This window comes from Oryzias latipes, chromosome 21 (genome assembly GCF_053564925.1).
Source record: "Oryzias latipes strain Hd-rR chromosome 21, Olatipes_Hd-rR_3.1".
Lineage (NCBI taxonomy): Eukaryota > Metazoa > Chordata > Actinopteri > Beloniformes > Adrianichthyidae > Oryzias > Oryzias latipes.
This window is the reverse complement of record NC_136257.1, coordinates 28,084,900-28,103,254: the sequence shown is the minus strand read 5'-3', so window position 1 is coordinate 28,103,254 and position 18,355 is coordinate 28,084,900. Positions and strand designations below refer to the sequence as shown.

Genomic DNA, 18,355 nt, shown 5'->3' with positions numbered 1-18,355 from the left:
TGGAAATCCCAGTAGATCAGCAGTTTCTAAAATATTCAAACCAGCCTGTCTTGCACCAACAACCATGCCATGTTCAAAGTCACTGAAATCACCTTTCTTCCCCGTTCTGATGCTCGGTTTGAACTGCAGCAGATCGTCTTGAGCACGCGTTGAGTTGCTTCCATGTGATTGGCTGTTTTGAAATTAGCGTTAACGAGCAGTTGGACAGGTGTGCCTGATAAAGTGGCTAGTGAGTGAACATTACACATGTACTTGGCCAGTAAATTATCATTCATGTTTTGAGGGAAAAATAAGTCTTACTGAAAAAAGAAGGGAAAAAATTACAAAGCTTTTCAAAGGATTTATCAACATTTTATCAATGGGGCGATGGTCCAATAATGAGCGTGACTTATATTTTGACATAATAGCCACATATTGGAGAAACTTAGAAAAGGATATGCCTTTCAGCGCCGCTTGTAGTGTTCTGTTTAAATGAAGAACTTAGTTTGTAATAGTCTCCTCAAAAAGTTAAGCCTCATGCTCATTGAACTGAAGTTATTTATAATAACTAACATGATGTTGGCTGATGTGGGGTGAGGTTTTGGAATAACATGGAGGAAACTTGGAGGGAAGAGTCAAAGATGGAGTAAAAATGACGTGTTATCCACTTAAAATCCCCGATCGCTAGTTGGCAGCAGCACACACTGAGCCTCTTTGAGCAGCTCTACACCGCACTGGAACAACAAGATCTCGCGAGAATCAGCTTGTGTTGAGTGCTAAATGTTCAGTCAGCCTCACAATCTTTGTTATTATGAGATATGCGCTACTTAGTTTTTGCTCGGTATGTGTACCGAACCAGAACTCTGTGCCATGTTGCTGCCAATACCGTATCAAAACTCAGATTGTGGTGCTTTGCAGTGGGCTCTAGATGAGAACCAGTGACACTTGAGATGTATCGCGATACGTATCGTCAGACTCTTGTGAATACACACTCCTAGTAGAAATGTTACACCATTTAAAAAAAGAAAAAGGACCATTTTTGAAACGTATCTATTAAAAAATGAGAAGCCTAATGGGACGATGTGCAGACAATCCTGACTTCTTTGTAAGTTATTTTTTGGGGTTTGTGTGAATAATTATTATAGCTTCAACATGTGAACATGTGGGGTGAAAATTAGTAAGATTTTTCTTCTACCCACGACTTTTTGAGCACTAATCTCTGTTTATCGTATTTATCCTGATATATATATATATTTTTTTGTGTTTAAAAATAAAAGGGAATCAAATCAAATCAAATAATGATGCATTTTTTTCTGCAGGAAAACTGCTGGACATGATAATTTCTTTAAAATTTGTAGTAAAGGCCTGGAGAATTATATAACTTCAGAATGTTTCTTTCCTTTTTTTTACTTTTTGAAACATTTTTTTTATGTTTGACAGATATGAGACAGCAACGTTACCATAGAAATCATACATTTACACATTTAGATGTTGACACTATCAAAATTGAAGGACATGCAGATGTTTTTTTTAAAATGATTTAAGAGCACAATTTAACAAGATTTCTTGGCTTTTCATAATAATTTTTTCCCATTCAAGTTCCTTTAGGGGCAGAAATATAAACCAATCTAAAATTATAATACTGCATTTTAATATTTCAAAAAAACCTTCAATTTCTTAAAATTCTTCTAACCTTTTTTTTCAAATCAAGATTGATGCACATTTTTTTACTTTAAAATAGATGCAAGGATGACAGGAAGTTATTTCTTTAAAAACAAACAATTCTGAAATGAATTATTTATTGCATTTAATATGAAATGTGTTTGGAAAACATTCAAAGGATCAATAAAGCTTGTAAAAAAAACATCAACAAATAAATATTATAATAAATACTACCTTTTCAGAAAAAAAGCTAATAAAATGCACTTCTTATTTTGGACTTAGGGTGAGTGTTTCGCTATTTAGAAAATAAAGAAGTTTATGGTAAGAATTCAAAAATGACAGTAAAATGGTCAGAAGTTAAACATTAAAAAAAGGGTTTGTTTTTCAAATTCAGACCAAGCCTGTTAATGTCTTCTCATCTTTTTAAACAGATCAGCCCTTCATCCGGTGCTGTTTGCGGCTGCTTCAGAAAACTGTAGGTTCAAGTGCTGCTAATGGATAAATATGGACCGTAAAGTGCAGTTTTTCACACAAAAGTGGGTTTGAGGTCTTCCTTGAACACCACGGGCCGTGCGGACGGGCAGAGGCTGATGTAGTCGTCGAACTCGCTGTCAGAGGAGTCCGAGGAGCTGTCGGAGCAGAGCAGCGAGCCTCTCTGCGTGCAGGAGTCGCAGTAAGGTCGATGATAGTAGCAGTAGTCTGTGGAGCTGCTGGAGTCGGAGTCCCAGTATCCGCTGGAGTCTCGAATGTTTTTGCGGCGCTGCTTGTGATCAGCCGTCTCCTCCATGTCAGCCGGAGCTGGAGGGTTCTGTCCTGGACACGTGGGATATTTTAAGACACATCTTCTGCATTTCCCCCCCTCCTCGTCTCTTTCCACTTCCGGGTCGCTGCTTGGATCATGGAAAACCACGTCCCTCACGGTATGACCTTCTGGAGACGGGAGCTCACAGTTAACTCTAGTCTTTCTGCAGCTGGGGGCTTGTGGGCCCTTGAAGAGACATGGAGGGGCCAAACCTCTTCTGCTGGAGTGAAAAGGCGGCCGACGCTTTCTCTTCATGCTGGGGGAGATGCTGGGGTAGCGGAACAGGAGGGGTGGATGTGGGGAGTGGGGTGTCTGCAGGGACAGTGGGGACTGTGTGCTGAGTTTTAGGTGGGAGGGGGTCCTGGGCGGTAAGCCGGGAGATCGCAGCGTGGTCTCCATGATTGCGTCCACACTCAGCTCCTGCAGGATCTCCTTTAGCTGCTCACTGCTTACAAACCCAGCTGGGTTTGTCTGCAACGTCAGCCCGCTGGGACTGAGTAGTGAGACCGTCTGCGAGGGGTTCAGACTTCTTTGGGTTTGCAGGGAGGTGATGAAGTGGACCGCCTCCTCTGCAGTCCTGGCAGGAAATGTGAGGGACTTTAGGTCATCGCCCACTGCGGACTCCTTTGCCTTTGAGACATCTGTCTGAGGTTCACAGGAGGACGTATCCTCAGGAAGAGGAGGTGAAATGGACTCGAGGGAGTTTGGAGGAGAGGAAGTCTCATAGAATTCCCTTACAGGTAAAACAGGAGCAGAGGTCACACGACAGGAAGTCAGTCTGGATTTAGTGTCGAACTGTGACAGAGAGGAAGAGGGGTCCTCAGACTGGAGCTCAGTGGTCTGAGTGGTGGATGAGTTGAGGTTAGTGGGGGAACAGTCCAGATCCTGGTCTTTGTTGGGACGGCTCTCCGTCATGAGCCGAAGGAGTTTGTCTTTGGCGCTGTTTACCTGCTCCTGAAGACTTTCAATGGCGACATTTTTCTTAAAAAATGGAAAGAAAACAATAAGTATCTGGATAGAAAAATAATCTATCAATGTGAGACATTTTTATTTGGTTTTACCATTGACCGTTTATGAGAAATGGACCCAATGAGTGTGGCATCACCCTTTTTTTCCCGCCGTACGGATGCCGCCATGTTGGAGCCAGACAACGTCGGTAAGCAGTGAGTCAGCCTGAGTCAACATTTCTATGGCAACCACCTCTCACCAAACAGGAATGAGCTTGTTGTAAGGCCACACCCCTACCACTTGATAGTGGGCTACACGAAATCGGTCAAACATTTTGAACACGTTTTTATTGAGGCTTCTGATCTGTCAGTTTATAACTTGAATAACTTGTACTACAGAAAAAAATAATATAAAAAATATTGACTGAGTAATAGCAGCTCATTTCTTAATAGAAGTCTATGGGATTTTGGCTTTTTGGAACCAGTGAGTACTTCCTGTTTGGAACGCCAGGAGGGAGGGGGTCACTCAGTCCAGTTCTCAAATACAGTCAATGGGTTTTACAGACATATAATAAATAACTTGACGTCTGCTGTAGAACAATAAGGAGTAGTTATTAAAACACATTGATGGTTTAAATCATTAGTACAACACAGTTCTAATGTAAAAAAGTAGGGGTGTATATCTTTCCATCTCACATGATTCAATGTGCATCTCAACACATGGTCCATGAAACGACACATAAAAGAGTCAGCTTGTGGCGACATATATGACCAAATTATTTTTGCCTAAATTGATACGATGTAGAAATAGTTATCATTCATTTGACATTGAAACTATAAATGCAAATGCCTTTTAACAGAGAAAATATTTTGCTCTTACTAGCATTTTTTATTTTAAGCAACAAAAACAAAACATCTAAAGGACAAAACACCCTCAAACACAAAACCGCCCATTGTGGGTCTTTTTGACGGTTTTGTTCTTTATGGTTAAATAAAAGTGTGTCATCTTAATTTATTCTGGTATTGTTAAAAGTGTTGTCAAAAAAAAAGTTTTCATTGTGCAAACAGCACACATCCTTCACTGTGGTTCACCTTCAGCCAATTGTAATTGAGCGGACTTGGCAGAAGTGAACTTGTGATTGGACGTCTTTTTGTTTGCCTTAAATGTACATAAGTAGAGAAAAAGGAAGAGAAACTGACAAAGTCTGCCAGTAATCGATTGTTTACTTCCTAATCAATTTAATTCCTTTTTTTCCAACACATTCTTGTCCATATCTGTGGTTTTCAGCTGATTTACTGCTGTGACGCAGTATTTTTTTCGACACACATCTGTTATCCTTTACATCCCTAATAAAACACTTTTTATTCATTTCCACAACTTATCTTTCCCCATTCTCACCACTAGAGGTCAGCAATCCCAAACCAGTACACTGTCTTTTCAAACTGAAAATAGTTCAAATCAAAAGTTTCACTGAAGTCAGTCAAGTTAAAGATGATCTATTCAGAGAAGCTTTTTGATCAATATTTTTGGTATCTTTTAAAGAGATGTTTTGTGCCTTTTGAATAATAGTTTAAAATCTGATGTACCGGTAATTGCATTTTTGATTTGAATTCATCCATACAGTGTTTGTCTGAACTAGCTGAATCCCTTTTGGGGTCAAGCCATTGCTGGAGACAACCCACAAACTGTTGGGTGAAGGCGGGGTACACCCTGAACAGGCCACCAGTCTGTTGTGGGGCCACACATTCACACCTTGTGGCAATTTAGATACCTTTGATCTATGAAATCTTTTTAAATGTGGGAGGAAACTGGAGCAAAACCACTCATGCAAGGGGAGAACATACAAACTCCACCCAGAAAAAACCCAGCCAGGATTTGAACCAGGAACTTCTCGCTGTGGGGCAAGAGTGCTGCTCTCTAATTTAAACTCCCCTTTGAATATTTGCACCGCGCTCTTTTACATTCTTTTATTTGAATCTCTGAAAATGTTTAAGATGTAAAGTGTAATTGTTACAGGCAGATTCCTTCTGATTTGTATCCATCCATCAACTAAACCTGCTCAGTCCCCCTTGGGGGTTACAGGGTTGCTGGAGCTTATCCCTCCCACTTTTCTGTGGCATGGTTCTTTTCATTTTTCTGTTTTCCAAAAAAGTGCATTACCTCACTCAGCAGTTTCTTCATGGAGTCATTCTCTCCCAGCAGGTAGTAGATCTCATCATGGCTGTACATGGACGCCTGGCTCTTACTGGGGCTGCTGAAATACTTGGCCATCTGACTCGGGTTGTTCTGATCCTCCTCAAACTGTCGACACTGGGTGAGCTGCGAGGTGCAAAAGCAGCGTTTCAGAGGAAAACGTAACAAGTTACAGTTGAAAATGATGAATGACTTGCCCAGCGGCAAAAACCAGCAGAAGGGTTTGATCTCCCCGTTTTTCAGCAGGTACTGTATGTTTAAGCGGCAGAGTCAGAATTGAAATATTTCCTTCCCCTTCTGCGTAGAGCCATTCCTGCACTGTAACGTAAACTCCCTGCCAGACTCTCAGAGTCATAAACCAGTTTCCCGCCGTCTGCAGAGTTTCGACTCATCCAAAGCTTTTGTGTGAATCACGCTGCACTGACAGACATGGAAACCGGAGACACGGCATCACAGAGGTTTTATGGCCAAACTGACAACCTCCTAGCTGTCAACCCCACCGCCGTTTCTCTGAAGCTTCTGCCTTCTCCATTAAACTAGGAAAACAACTTTCCTGTTAACCCTTCAGCCGTTTGGTGCGTTTGCTTCATACCTGAGGCACAAACAGCATGCAGTTTGTGGCCAAAGTGCAGATGAAAATGGCTCCGGCTACAACGGCGTAGACCAGGTTAGGCCAGGCCTGCAGGGAGGTGGACACCGGGACGACTACGGCAGAGGAGAGAGTGACCAGGGTGACGGCGGTTATGATGGTGGGAGACTGGTTGACCGGAGTGTGGCTGACATTGCTGGTCAGTCCGGCCAGATAAGTGCCATAGAGAAGGAGACAACCCTGAAGAAGAAGCCATGGAAAAATGACAGAAAATTAGAAAATGAATCCGTCTTTTCCAGCTATCAACTGATGTTTTTGACCACAGCAATGTTTCCTCACACAAACTGCACGTTTGTAAACTATAACATATTTTAATACCATGTTTGTCACATGAAGAATATCTTCTGATAATATTTGAATTTTGATTAATTTTCTGAAGCATGAACAACTTGCATTGATGGTTGTATTTCATACTTTTTCATTGGTGCTGGCCGTAAATACCAGTAACACTTTTTTTTTTTGCACATTTGGAGTCCCACGGAGCAGATTTTGCAGATTTTTCCCCCAGATGCGGCAAAAAGAATATTTAGATTTAAAAAAATGTTAAAACAGGTCAGGTGTGTTATCATAGAAATCTCAGATGTCAAACCAAATGACTTGCTTCTGCATGTGAATACATTTTTAACCCTTTAACAACCAAACCAAGACAGAATCAATGAAAGGTGAGAGCGGCGTTAAATGGCTTGCAGGCGCTACCCGCCCCCCCTCTTTGACCCCCTCCTGACACGCCCTTACTGGCTGAGCCGCTGCCACACACTGGTCAAGGGTGCACAGAAATTAATGATAAAAATAACACTTTTTCAAAATGGAAGCTTTTCTGTTTGTTTACTCTCCATAGCAACTATTTAATTTTCCTGGTGACGACGGACAGGTCTATGTACTTTTGTATTCCCTTGGCAACAAAAGTTTTTTGTTAACCACCCTCACATTCCCAATATCCTCATACTGTATGTTATATTGTTTCATTTAGCTTGAGCTCAGGATTGTTGTTTTTAATTTTTTTCTCTGCATTCTGATAAAACTAAATTGAAATCCCTTGTTGGAACTGTAGAAGGTACTAAAGGTGGGTTTTTTTTTGTTGAGGTCAAAGGTCAGTTAAAGGGTCAACAGGAATACCTGCCTTCTGCACAGCAATGATGATGATCCACACGTCTGAGTACACTGAAGAACAAGCGTCCAACTGAGATAAAGATGAAGAAACGTCTCCCTGCATCACCTGCACAGAAAAAACAAAGACGTTTAGAAAAACTGGCAGCATAAACAGTCAGATCAAATTTGGTGTAATGTGACGATCAGCTCAGCTCTGTAAAAAAAAGAAAAAAAAAGAAGAAAATTCACCGTCATAACTGCAGCCACAGACCGAGAACACCTCACAGGATCTGTCAAATTCCAACCGGTGAGAACCATCACATCCACCATCAGCAGCAGAAACACCATCCCAATCAGCTGAATGTCTCGGATGATCTGAGACAGAAAGAAGGTCACATGAGGGAGCCGTTTGTGTAGAAATTAAAAGACAATGCGTTTCATTTTGGAAATGTTACAAGTTACAATTACACGTTTGGAAATATTTCATATGTGTATATATATATATATATATATATATAAACACACTGTATGTGTGTGTGTGTTAGGATGAGCCGAATCTCAACACATTTCTGTTTACCGTTTATTATTGTTATGTTATTGGCCTTTAATGTCAAAATAATAAAAAATAACACCTTAAAGTAAAACACAAAGGTGCCAGTGAGGTTAATACAGGTTTTGGCGGACGCACATGTTTCTGCAGCAAAAACATGCAGACTCACCACTCTCTTGTCAGGTACTCTTTGAGTGAACACTCTGTACAGTCTCCACGTCTTCCCCAGAATCGGCCCAAACACCAACGTGCTCCCGAGACAAAGCGTCCAAATCCGGGCCTGCACCAGAGAGCAGAGTAAGGCCACCTCACCACATGCGCTCTCCATTGTGCCACGTTGGAGGCAGTCTTGTACGCTTACCTGCAGAATATATGAAGAAGTTCCACCTGGGGAGTGGGTGTGGTCTTCCACAGCAAACAGGAACCCGCTGATGTACGTCAGGACACTTCCACAGAGAGTCAGCACGTTGAGGTTGGGACTGGACATCTTCACTATCCTAAAGATATGACACCCAACCGGCTCAGTTTGTGTTGACCCTTTTGTGAGGTTTGCGTTGTTTCACCTCACACTCTACCTGTTATTTCTGAAGCGCACGGTGAAGAAGAGGAAGCAGAACGCCAGGAAGATGCCGCAGGACAACAGAGTCCACATCACTGCGGTCAGAACCGGTGAAAGGGAACGCCGCTGGGGCTCCCAGTCTGTCTACACACAGAAACATTTATCCTGTTTAAAAAAACAGCATTTTAAAGCAGGTTCAGTGCAACACCATGTTAAATATCAAACACAAGAGAAGGAAGCATAGATTTCTTTCAGCAACTTTTATTTGAGAGAAGAAAGCTGCAAACATCATAAAACAGGTATTTTTTTCACACACATCAGTGGAAGTAAAAGCAGATAAAGAATTCAATCATCTTCTCATCTATTGTAAAAGCGGTTTCATTGGTCTTTCGATTGAGATAATGACCCTTTTTAGCTTAAACCAAAAAAACCTTTGTTGTTTTCTAAGACAAAGTCTCTGCAGAGTGGCAGGATTTCATCACAAATTATTAAACTCGCCCCCCCCTTTCCCATCATCCCTTTGTTTGCACACTCTCCTGGTAGTCTAGAGTCCCTCACACCCCAAACCTAACATTAGCGGGGCAACAAAATGCCAAACAATATCACAGCTATCCAGTCATACAGCTTTGATTCAAATTCCAGCTCAGACAAGGAAAACAATGACGGACAGGGATCTATTTGTCTGCAATGGATGCATCAGAATGGAGTGAAGCAGGGAGCTTGTGGCCCGCCGATTGTAGCTCCTACATCACTCCTGATTTACCACGATTCAAATAAAGAAATTGAGATTGATTTTCTTTGTACGTTTTCTCTATCATGAGAAAAATGCCACAAAAACATGTTAAAAAACACCAAATACACTCTTTTCATAGAAGTGGGCGCTTAAGCCCAAAAGCCCTTAAGCGCGTCTCTTCCTGGTGTCTGTGTACAAAGACAATCTCCAATGAAAATTGTGTTTTGTTGTTTTTAACATGTTTTTGTGGCATTTTTCTGATAATGGAGGAAAATTGAGCTCAAAATTGCATTTCTGAATATTTCTTTATTCAAACCGTGAATCAGAAGAAGACAAGGAAAAAAGAGCGTACTTGTGATGCAGAAAATACGCAAAGAGGGCCACAAGCTCCCTGCTCTGCTCCATTGTGATGCATTAGTGTTTTCTTTTCCTCGTCTGAGCTGGCATCTGGCTCAAAACTGTACGGCTGGTTAGCTCCAATATTGCTCGCCATGCATGCTACATTGGTAATGTTGGGTTAAGGGTGTAAGGAGGTTCATGTAAACGGATGGGTGACAGGAAGGGGGGCATAGGATTGCTCCGCGCCAACAGTCGTGCCCACAACTCAGAGGCTAATTTCCTAATGAACTACTGCCGCTATTCAGAAATTGTACTTAAAAATAACACAGGTTTTTTGATTTTTGGCTAAAAGACCACTTTTAAAATAGCTCAAAAGATAATCAGAGTGGGTCTTTCACAGACAGGAAGGTCACATGTTGACTGGCAGAACGACAAGGGGAGCTGAGTTGACCCCGCCGTGGTTTCTACGGGGGTTTAAGTGGGGGAAAAGTCTTTCAGAGAAAGAACATCCTGTGAACGTGTAGATATGAGAATGAGAGTCCGGGTTGTAAAAGGAAACTTGTCCCCACCCCACGTCCACATACACACCAACCCTCTGGGGCTCATCCAGCAACGGCACACACACAGGAGGGCTGCAGAGTGCCCAGTATTTGCCCTCCTTTCTCATCCCAAGGGTCCAATACCCTCTTTCAGGGTTCAACCAGTTCCCCCCTTTCCTTTGAACCGATTCAAGTGCAACTCCAACGTCCCACTCTGTCTTCCCTTTCACCTGAACCTCAAAGTAAAACCTGCCGGAGGAAAATCCCTCTGTCCCTAAAACACTGGTGCAAGGATAAAATCTCTGTGGGTCAGCAGGTAGCCTCACCGCCACGTTGCTGTGGTAGACCTCTTTTTTGCTTTTGGAGAGCATCAGTTTGGGATGAGCCGTTTTGGGGTCCAGGGTCACGTCCACTGCAAACCTGCGAGCACGTTTGAACTCAGTGGCACAGAGCCTCTTCAACTCCACCTTGACGGCCTCCTCCAGCTCTGACGCGGCTCTCCGGAGCGCCCTCCTCACTGTGCCCACATATTCAGCACTCTCCACAGAGAGGTCATCCCACTGCCTGACAGCTGGCATTGTGGAGAAGTCGGGGAATTTCTGGAGCAAGTAGAGATTGTCCTCTGTGCAAGAGAGCAGCTCCAGTTCATCCTTCCTTGTTTTTAACCTTTCGACCTCCTGCTGCAGCTCTGTTGTAGTCTTGGCGGCACCGATTAGAACTTGTCCTTGTTTTGTTTTCATCGCTTCAACTACCTCAGCTTGACTTTTGAGGAGGATTTGGATCAGTTTCTCAAAGATTTGCGAGCTCTCCTCAACTTCTCTCTCCGTGTTTCTTTTGCTGAGATCGACAGCTTGATTGATTTCAAAGATGGTTTGTCGCCTGCAGCTGATCATCTCTTGCACTCTGACATTCATCTTCACCATCTGAGCTCTGCGGTGTCCGCTTTCATCCTCTATGTGAACAATGTGATGAGCCGCGTGGTCCGTCTTTGTGCAGGCGTGGCACACGTAGCTCTGGTCCGTGTCGCAGAACAAATCCAGGAGTTTCTCGTGCTTCTTGCAAATTCTGTCCTGCATGCCGATCATCGGGCTGATCAGGCTGTGCTTCTTGAGGGCGCTCACCACATGATGGGGCTCCAGATGAGTCTCGCAGAATGAAGCCAGACAGTCCAAACAAGATTTGAAAGCCTTCACCCTTTTTCCGACACAGACGTCGCAAGAAACGTCTCCTTGGTCGCCTGCTGCCTGGTCCACCACATCGATCTCACATTTATTCTCCCTAAAGTGAGAAGCCACCTCTGATATGAAGGTGTTGACCTTGAGGTCAGGTGTCTTGTAAAACCTGTGCTTGCACACAGGACACTGTGCGAGATGAGGGCTCTGCCAATACGTCCGAATGCAGTCACTGCAGAAGTTGTGTCCGCAAGGAGTTGAAACGGGTAGACGGAAGACATCCAAACAGATGGGGCAAAGAAGCTGCTCCTTGGAAAGAACGCTCCCAGCAGATGCCATCTCTGAGAAGACGTTCATAGAAAAAGAAGAAGAAAAAAAAGATGGGATTTTGTGGGAGAAGTATTCTAAGCTCCTTACATTTTTAGCTTTCTGTTATTCCACAAAGCTAGGAACCACTCCAGAAATAGAAATACGTCCACCGTTCCGTTTGATTATAGCCATGCAGTGTTCATGACAGAACATAAAACTGCCTCAAAGATTACCTCACATTTAGAGGCAAATGTTTGAAAAGCAGATAAATATTATAAAGCATGAAAACTGACCTTTTATCTCTGAGCTGCAGAAAGGACAGAGACCCGCTTGTGTTCCCCGACACGAGTCTGCGACCCTTAGGATTCGACTGTCCTCTCTCCGGAGTTGTTATGGTGTAAATAACTGCCTGCTCTTCTATTAAAGGCATCGGTGACAAGGGTGACACTAAACATAGCTGCAGTGGTCCATCCCCTCTTTACCTTTCCTGCTCTCTGCTGTTCAGCTGCCTCTTCAGATGAAATGATACCACATTTAAGAGGAAGGTCAAAGCAAACATTGCTGCATGTCTGAGGACTCATTAGCAGCAAACTCCATTGAAAATGCAGAAAGTAAGAAGAATACAATTTGAAAGGAAAGCTATGACAATTAAAAAGAGCAACAAATCTTCAATACACTTTGAAGCAAACCTTTCAAACAAAATGTAAAACATTCAATCTTGTGCAAACATGAAGCTTTTAGAGGCAAAAAATCATTACGTTTTTCTGTAAAATAAACCTGTGTGATGTAAGTATTTGTGTTATAACCATTTGTGTTGGAGCTGAGCGGAATGCACCAGTTTTTCTATCAGATCTGCACAAAAATATGTCAGTGCAACAATGTGCAACATCAAAATTCACAACAAGTCCTCAGTTTTCATTCCTTTTTTTTCTTCAGTGTTGGTTGGGTCACAAGCTCCCTGCTCTGCTCCATTCTGATGCATTCACTTGTAGACTAATAGATCCATGAACATCTTAGTTTTCCTCGTCTGAGCTGGAATCTGGATCAAAACTAAACGGTTGGATAGCTCTGTTTTTGTTCGCCATTTTCGCTGCACCAGTAATTTTATGTTGGGGGTGTAAGGGGCTGTAAGCTAACAGAACAGAGAGCTCTCAGCAATGGGGAAGGGAAGGTGGTGGTCTTTGCTCTCTGCCAACTGTCAGAGGCAAATTTTGAATGAACTACTGCCGCTCTGCAGAAACTATGTCCAATTTCTTTCTTTTTTTTGGGTAAAAATGGCATAATCCTAATTAAAAAACCACTGGGAATGCTTTTTCAATAGATCAAAAGCTGATTGGAGTGGGTCTTTAAACTGATGTAGCTCCTTTTTTATCATAACAAGATTTTTTATGTCATTATAAAAAGTTTTTTTTTTTAAATCCTGCTTATTCAACGTGCCGTAATATTAAAATCGTGATATTGATGTGTCAAGCAGCCAGTTTGCTGAAACTGAAAGAAACTGGCTAAAAGGGGGAGATAGAGTTACACTACTGGAAATAAAATGGTTGATTTCAAGCAATCAAAACAAAAATAAAGAAGACAAACTACAGAAATATGCAATAAATGTAGCAAACTTAGGATAATTAGTCATTAATTGATAGGAAAATACATGTATTTAAATGTCTATAATTCAATTATAATTACTATTAATCATAAATACACATATTAGCTCTTATCTAATTTAAACCATTAAAAATAAAGTTTGTCTCAATGAGCTCGATTAATTGCTTGAAAAGGGGGGAAAGTCTTTTTATACAATCCCAACTTTAAAAATCTTAACTCACCTTTTATCTCGAGGTTTTGTATAATTATTCGGTTTTAAATTTCAAATCAGTTTTTTTATTGGCTACAAGTGAAATTCATTTTAATGCAATTCATAAAATTCATTTGAATTTGAAGTGAAGGCATTGGAGCATCTTCATAGAAAAAGCTCTTGTGAGACAGTTTCTATAAGGTTTTTTTTTATTTTTTTACCAGCAGAATAATAAACAACAAAAGAGCCACCTGTTGCTATGGCAATTTTGACAAAACAAACAAAAAAAGTGTTTTGTGGTGTTTTGTGTTCCTCGCATGGGATGAAACTTTTATTTAAGAGAATCAGGCAGTGTGTTTATTTGAAGTCCACAGGATCATCAGCACTGAGCACAAATGTCAAGTGTTTCTATATGAATCCCATTTACCATCCCAGGTTACCTTGATTAGGCCGCACAGCCTTTGCAGAATGTCCAGCCCCTCCTGCCTGCTGACTCCTAACTGGATGAAACAAAGTGGGGACTCACAGAGGGAGCTGCAGTTCAGCTCAGTCTCCATGACTCCAGTCGGTCTTTCCACCATCACATAAACATCCTGTGGAATCAAAGCAACAATAGGGTCCAATAGGTTTATACACATACACATCTGTACACCGCTGTTTAGCAGAAATTGAAAGTCTTGTGTCAGTCAGGACCTTTTCCATAAAATGTGTTATGGAAGTAAAAGTTTTGACAATTCTCTGTGTAGGAAGCTGGTGAAAATAACTGCCAGTGACCATCTTTCTGATGGTTATCGATACATTTTAATCCATTTTTCCATGCAAGAGGATTTCAGCACAAAAAATGCTTTGTCTGCATTATTGGTCTGTTTAAACACAGCATCCCAACCAGGTTTAGGTCTAGACTTTTATTGGGCCACTTCAAAACTGAACCTGCTGTGAGGTTCCTTTAACACACTTAACCAACCAGCTGAGAAAGGAGACTGGTTCTGTGATAGGAACCAGTCTGGAACCTCTGAACTCTATTCTGTATGTAGATGGATGTATCTAAGAAGTGCTGCACACACATCACACAACCAACAGCTGTCGCTTAAAAACGTCTTCAGATCCACGGCAACCTTGACTACTGACTTTTACAGCATAACTTACAATCAAACAACAAAAAATGTACAAAATTTTGCTAATAAGTGACACTAGGGCTCAGTATCACCTGAATCACTTTGATTAGACTATTCAATTTTGAATTTACACGGTTTACACGTTTAGACATTTGAATAGAAACACAATATATATGTTTTAAAGATATTAATATTAATCTGATTCAGGGAATATATTTGTCAGTAAATGAATAAACCAATGAGATTGTTAACACTGCACAGTGTTTCATGATTTCTAAAAGGAGAAGCTCAAAAAAAACTATTGTAAAGGCTCTAGACTGACTTATATTACAAAAATAAATGTTCTGCCTCTCCTGGAGAGCGTTTCAGTTCGGCCACTTGGTGGAGCTTACGGTATTGGATTATACTTTATTCCAGAAGATTTGAGCAAAAAACTGTGCTTTAGTTTAGCTTTTGTTGCACTGCGCCAAAACTCAGAGGTGAATTTCTGATGAACACCTGCTGCTATGAACAAACCATATCCTAAAAAATGAGAATTTGTTTTATTTAGGCTAAAAACAGCATAATCATAATTTAGAAGACCTCGGGGAACGCTTTTCCAATAGATCAAAAGATGATCGGAGTGAATAATCCTTTGTTCCTGGAAGTTGGCTGTGCCGATGTCGGCTTTCGTGTTTAGTCTCGGGTGTGTTTCCATGTTTCTGATGAACTCCATGAACAGTTGTAGGTCCTGTCTCCACCACAGTGGGGCATCCTGACAGAAACTAGGTCACAGCACTGATCAGAGCCATAAAAACAACCCAGCATTGCACTTTAAAAAAAATCCCAACTGCTTTAAATCTGGGGAACAAACGGCTGATATAAAAGTTTCTAGAAGCCTCGTGGCTTCTTCTTGTGACTGGAAGCTTGTTTTTCCTCGCAGCATTTTTGCTTTTTTAGGACAGATTGAACTCACAGAGAATCTCCTCAGCAGGTTCACTGTCGGCTCCCACTGTTTGACAGTCCTACACTGTACCGGTAAACAGCAGCTTGTCACTCTTGCCACAGGCATTTTTACGAGGCTACCCCTTGTTGCACAAACATGCTGAAGATGAAATTATGAGGCACACCTGATACTCTCACTTGGAACGAGACTCAGAACCTGTCTTAGTTTTGCAGTGACTCAGCGAGACGCAGAGAGACCGTTTGTATCCGTCCCAATGGTCAGACAGGTGAGTATTAGCACGCCAGGCATCATGTGTCTTGTCTGAAAGATGACTAAGACAACCTGGGACATCTTGGGTTAATTAATAAGTCGAGACTTACAAAGCTTGAAATAAATGATTAGAGTCACGTTATTCAAATCTGCTAAGTTGGAAAGATTGCCAACAAAATCAAGAGAACAAACGTTGCTTGCAGAACAATGGTCCTGTGGGAAACATATCTGGGAAATGTCTTCAGTTCCTGTTCATGTCCTGTCGTCACTTTCCAAGTTTAGATTCTAGTTCAGCTTCTTCCAGCAGGAAGAGCTGACAGACTGCGGCATTTCCTCCAAACCTTTTGCTGGTGGATCCCGCCGTCGAGCAGAGGTCACCAAAGGTCGACCTGTATCCAGCTGCAGGGGGACTCGGGGTCACTGCCTTAGCAGCATGTGACTTTGAGCGGCGCCGGGGTTTACGGGCATGTTTTAGCAGTTCACGATAAGGAGTGTCTTCTTAAGTCCTGAAGGCTAAACCACAAGTAATACCGGAGCAACGTGAACGTGGTGAGGCCCTCACCTGAATGCACTAGCTTTAACTCTTCACTTTCTTTGCTCTAAAAAAATCTGTTTGTATTTCCAACAAACTTCTGAACCCAGAAAGAAACAAAGAGCCAGTGATTATAAAACATTTAAATAAATCCACTCTTTGTCCTGTCAATCACTCCATTTGGAAGATTAGAGGCCACTGCCAGATGCCGGGCCAGTTCAGAGGCCAACACTGAAGCATTCTTTCTGAGTAAATAATCCGTTTATAAGTTTATTCTTTAATCTGAGTCAGAATGCATGTTCTGGCAGGCAAACAGCCATTTACGGGCACAGTGTGCATTCTACCTACTGGTTTCTATTATTTGCACAAAAATATGTACAAAAATGATCTTTGCTATGAAGAAAAGTACGTTATGAAATAGGGAGGTACACCAGACCACAAGATAAAAGTAATCTGAGTAATAAAATAGCATAAAGGAAGGAGAAAACCTTTTCCGAAACATCAAAAAGGTTTCATATAATGCAAAAAAAAAAAAGGAAAAAAACACATTTAATCGGTTGGAAGCCCTTTATTTTCTGTAGAAAATTTAGTTTTAAGTTTAAATAATGCTAACTTGCATAAAAAAGATATAAACTTTGTAAGGAAAATGATCAGACCTTGCTCTTCAAAGCACCGTGAAGATCCCATCACCTCGTCCTGCGTCGGAGTCCATGGACGCCTTAAAGCCAGGATCAAAATGAAATGAAAGGTTCTATATTGCCACATTTCTACATGATTCCCGCCTGCGCACCCCTGAAAATGACTCCCATCCGCAGCGACTGCCCTGAAGGTTCCTGCCTTTCAGGAAAACTACACCAGACTGTTGCCGTTTCCATGTGAGCTTTGAAGGAGGAGGAGGGAGGTGCACGTCAGGATGGGAGGTGACTCCGTTTGGACTCCGGCCGCCTCCTGAATGATGTTACCGGCAGCTGCAGGGGGTTTGTAACAGTTTCAGAGCAGGACTGGGCGGCACGAGGGACAGCCAGGGTCTTACTCATCCCCAAATCAAAATAAATATTTCCATGACAGCCTTTGTTTTATGGAAAGAGGGACCTGTGTGTGAATGCAGGGAAGGGAGGATTCCCGGAAACAACCATATTCTTTTCAGGGGGGTACATTTAGAAAACACATAAAATAATAGTTTCTCTTTTTGCCTTCCATAATTGGGATTTGTTCCGCATGCTTTAGGAGTTAAAAAAGTGTCATTAAAAAGTTGATTATAGTGTGAGCCTACTCTGTCATTCCTGATGAGGGAGTGCCACAACTGACAGCTGACAGGAAAGAGATTTCTGCTTTCACACGGAAGGAAAAGACACATTTTTACCCTGCAACACGACTCAGATTCAACATTTTCTGTATTTTGGCACCAATTTGCCCTGTGATCAACCGGCGAAACATCCACGGTGTAGCTCATCTTCATGGCAGGGATAGGCTCCAGCAACATTTGACCCCAAAAGGGATTAAGCAGGAATATGAGATGGATGGATGGAATGATGGTTGCTCCATGCCAACAGTCACTAATGATCTTCTGCCCCTTCTGCAGAAACTATGTCATAGAAAATGACCCAGGTTTTTAGATTTTGGTTTAAAATGGCATAATCATAATTAAAAGACCACCGGGAACTTTTTACAAATGGATTAAAAGATGATCGGAGTAGGACTTTAAATTCTCCAGAAAAAAACTTAAATTGTTTTTGGGTTGCGCTGTGGTGACGTGGTTAGAACTCTCACCTCACAGTGAGAAGGTCCTGGTTTGAGTCCCAGATGGGACCTTTCTGCTTGCACGTTCTCCCCGTGCATCCGCGGGTATTCTTCAGGCTCCCCGGTTTCCTCCTACAGTCCAAAACCTGTTCAGCCTTTGCCCAACTGCAGCCGAGATAGGCTTCAACAGCCCAATGACCCCAAAAGGAATTCAGTGAGTTCAAAAAATGGTTGGATCGACAAGATATTTTTTAATAATAGATAAGCTCTTACATATTACATCACAATAAAGAAGTGCTTACCTCGTATTTCATATTTTGATATTTCATATGTATTTTTATCTTTAAAAATGAATGCATTCCATTTTAACCTAAACAATAAACTTCCTTCAGTGATGCATGGTGGTGGGAGTATAATAATTAGCAGGGATCATGAAAAAAGATGATTAATTTGAAATC

At 41.7% G+C, this 18,355-nt stretch overlaps 2 protein-coding genes across 2 annotated transcripts; both read right to left on the bottom strand.

Moving 5' to 3' along the window:
• Positions 1-1,761: 1,761 nt before the first annotated feature.
• Positions 1,762-17,025, bottom strand: gpr156 (G protein-coupled receptor 156). Its single transcript, XM_078939438.1, has 10 exons — positions 16,814-17,025; positions 13,756-13,908; positions 8,448-8,575; positions 8,234-8,369; positions 8,042-8,152; positions 7,572-7,697; positions 7,354-7,449; positions 6,177-6,413; positions 5,552-5,710; positions 1,762-3,424 (listed from the first exon to the last, which is right to left on the bottom strand). The coding sequence occupies exons 2-10, from the start codon at positions 13,894-13,896 to the stop codon at positions 2,168-2,170; spliced, it is 2,391 nt and encodes a 796-aa protein (XP_078795564.1). The 5' UTR covers positions 13,897-13,908; positions 16,814-17,025; the 3' UTR covers positions 1,762-2,167.
• Positions 9,451-11,955, bottom strand: LOC144988689 (E3 ubiquitin-protein ligase TRIM21-like). The gene is made up of 2 exons (XM_078939439.1): positions 11,817-11,955; positions 9,451-11,555 (listed from the first exon to the last, which is right to left on the bottom strand). The coding sequence occupies exon 2, from the start codon at positions 11,551-11,553 to the stop codon at positions 9,913-9,915; it is 1,641 nt and encodes a 546-aa protein (XP_078795565.1). The 5' UTR covers positions 11,554-11,555; positions 11,817-11,955; the 3' UTR covers positions 9,451-9,912.
• Positions 17,026-18,355: the final 1,330 nt, after the last annotated feature.

Excerpts from the sequence above, each read along its gene's own strand:
- gpr156 (XM_078939438.1), bottom strand. The coding sequence starts at position 13,896 with ATGGTGGAAAGACCGACTGGAGTCATGGAGACTGAGCTGAACTGCAGC. Across the intron at positions 8,370-8,447 it reads GTGCGCTTCAGAAATAACAG|GATAGTGAAGATGTCCAGTC; the intron begins GTAGAGTGTGAG and ends TCATATCTTTAG. Across the intron at positions 3,425-5,551 it reads TGAAGAAACTGCTGAGTGAG|AAAAATGTCGCCATTGAAAG; the intron begins GTAATGCACTTT and ends CCATTTTTTAAG.
- LOC144988689 (XM_078939439.1), bottom strand. The coding sequence starts at position 11,553 with ATGGCATCTGCTGGGAGCGTTCTTTCCAAGGAGCAGCTTCTTTGCCCC.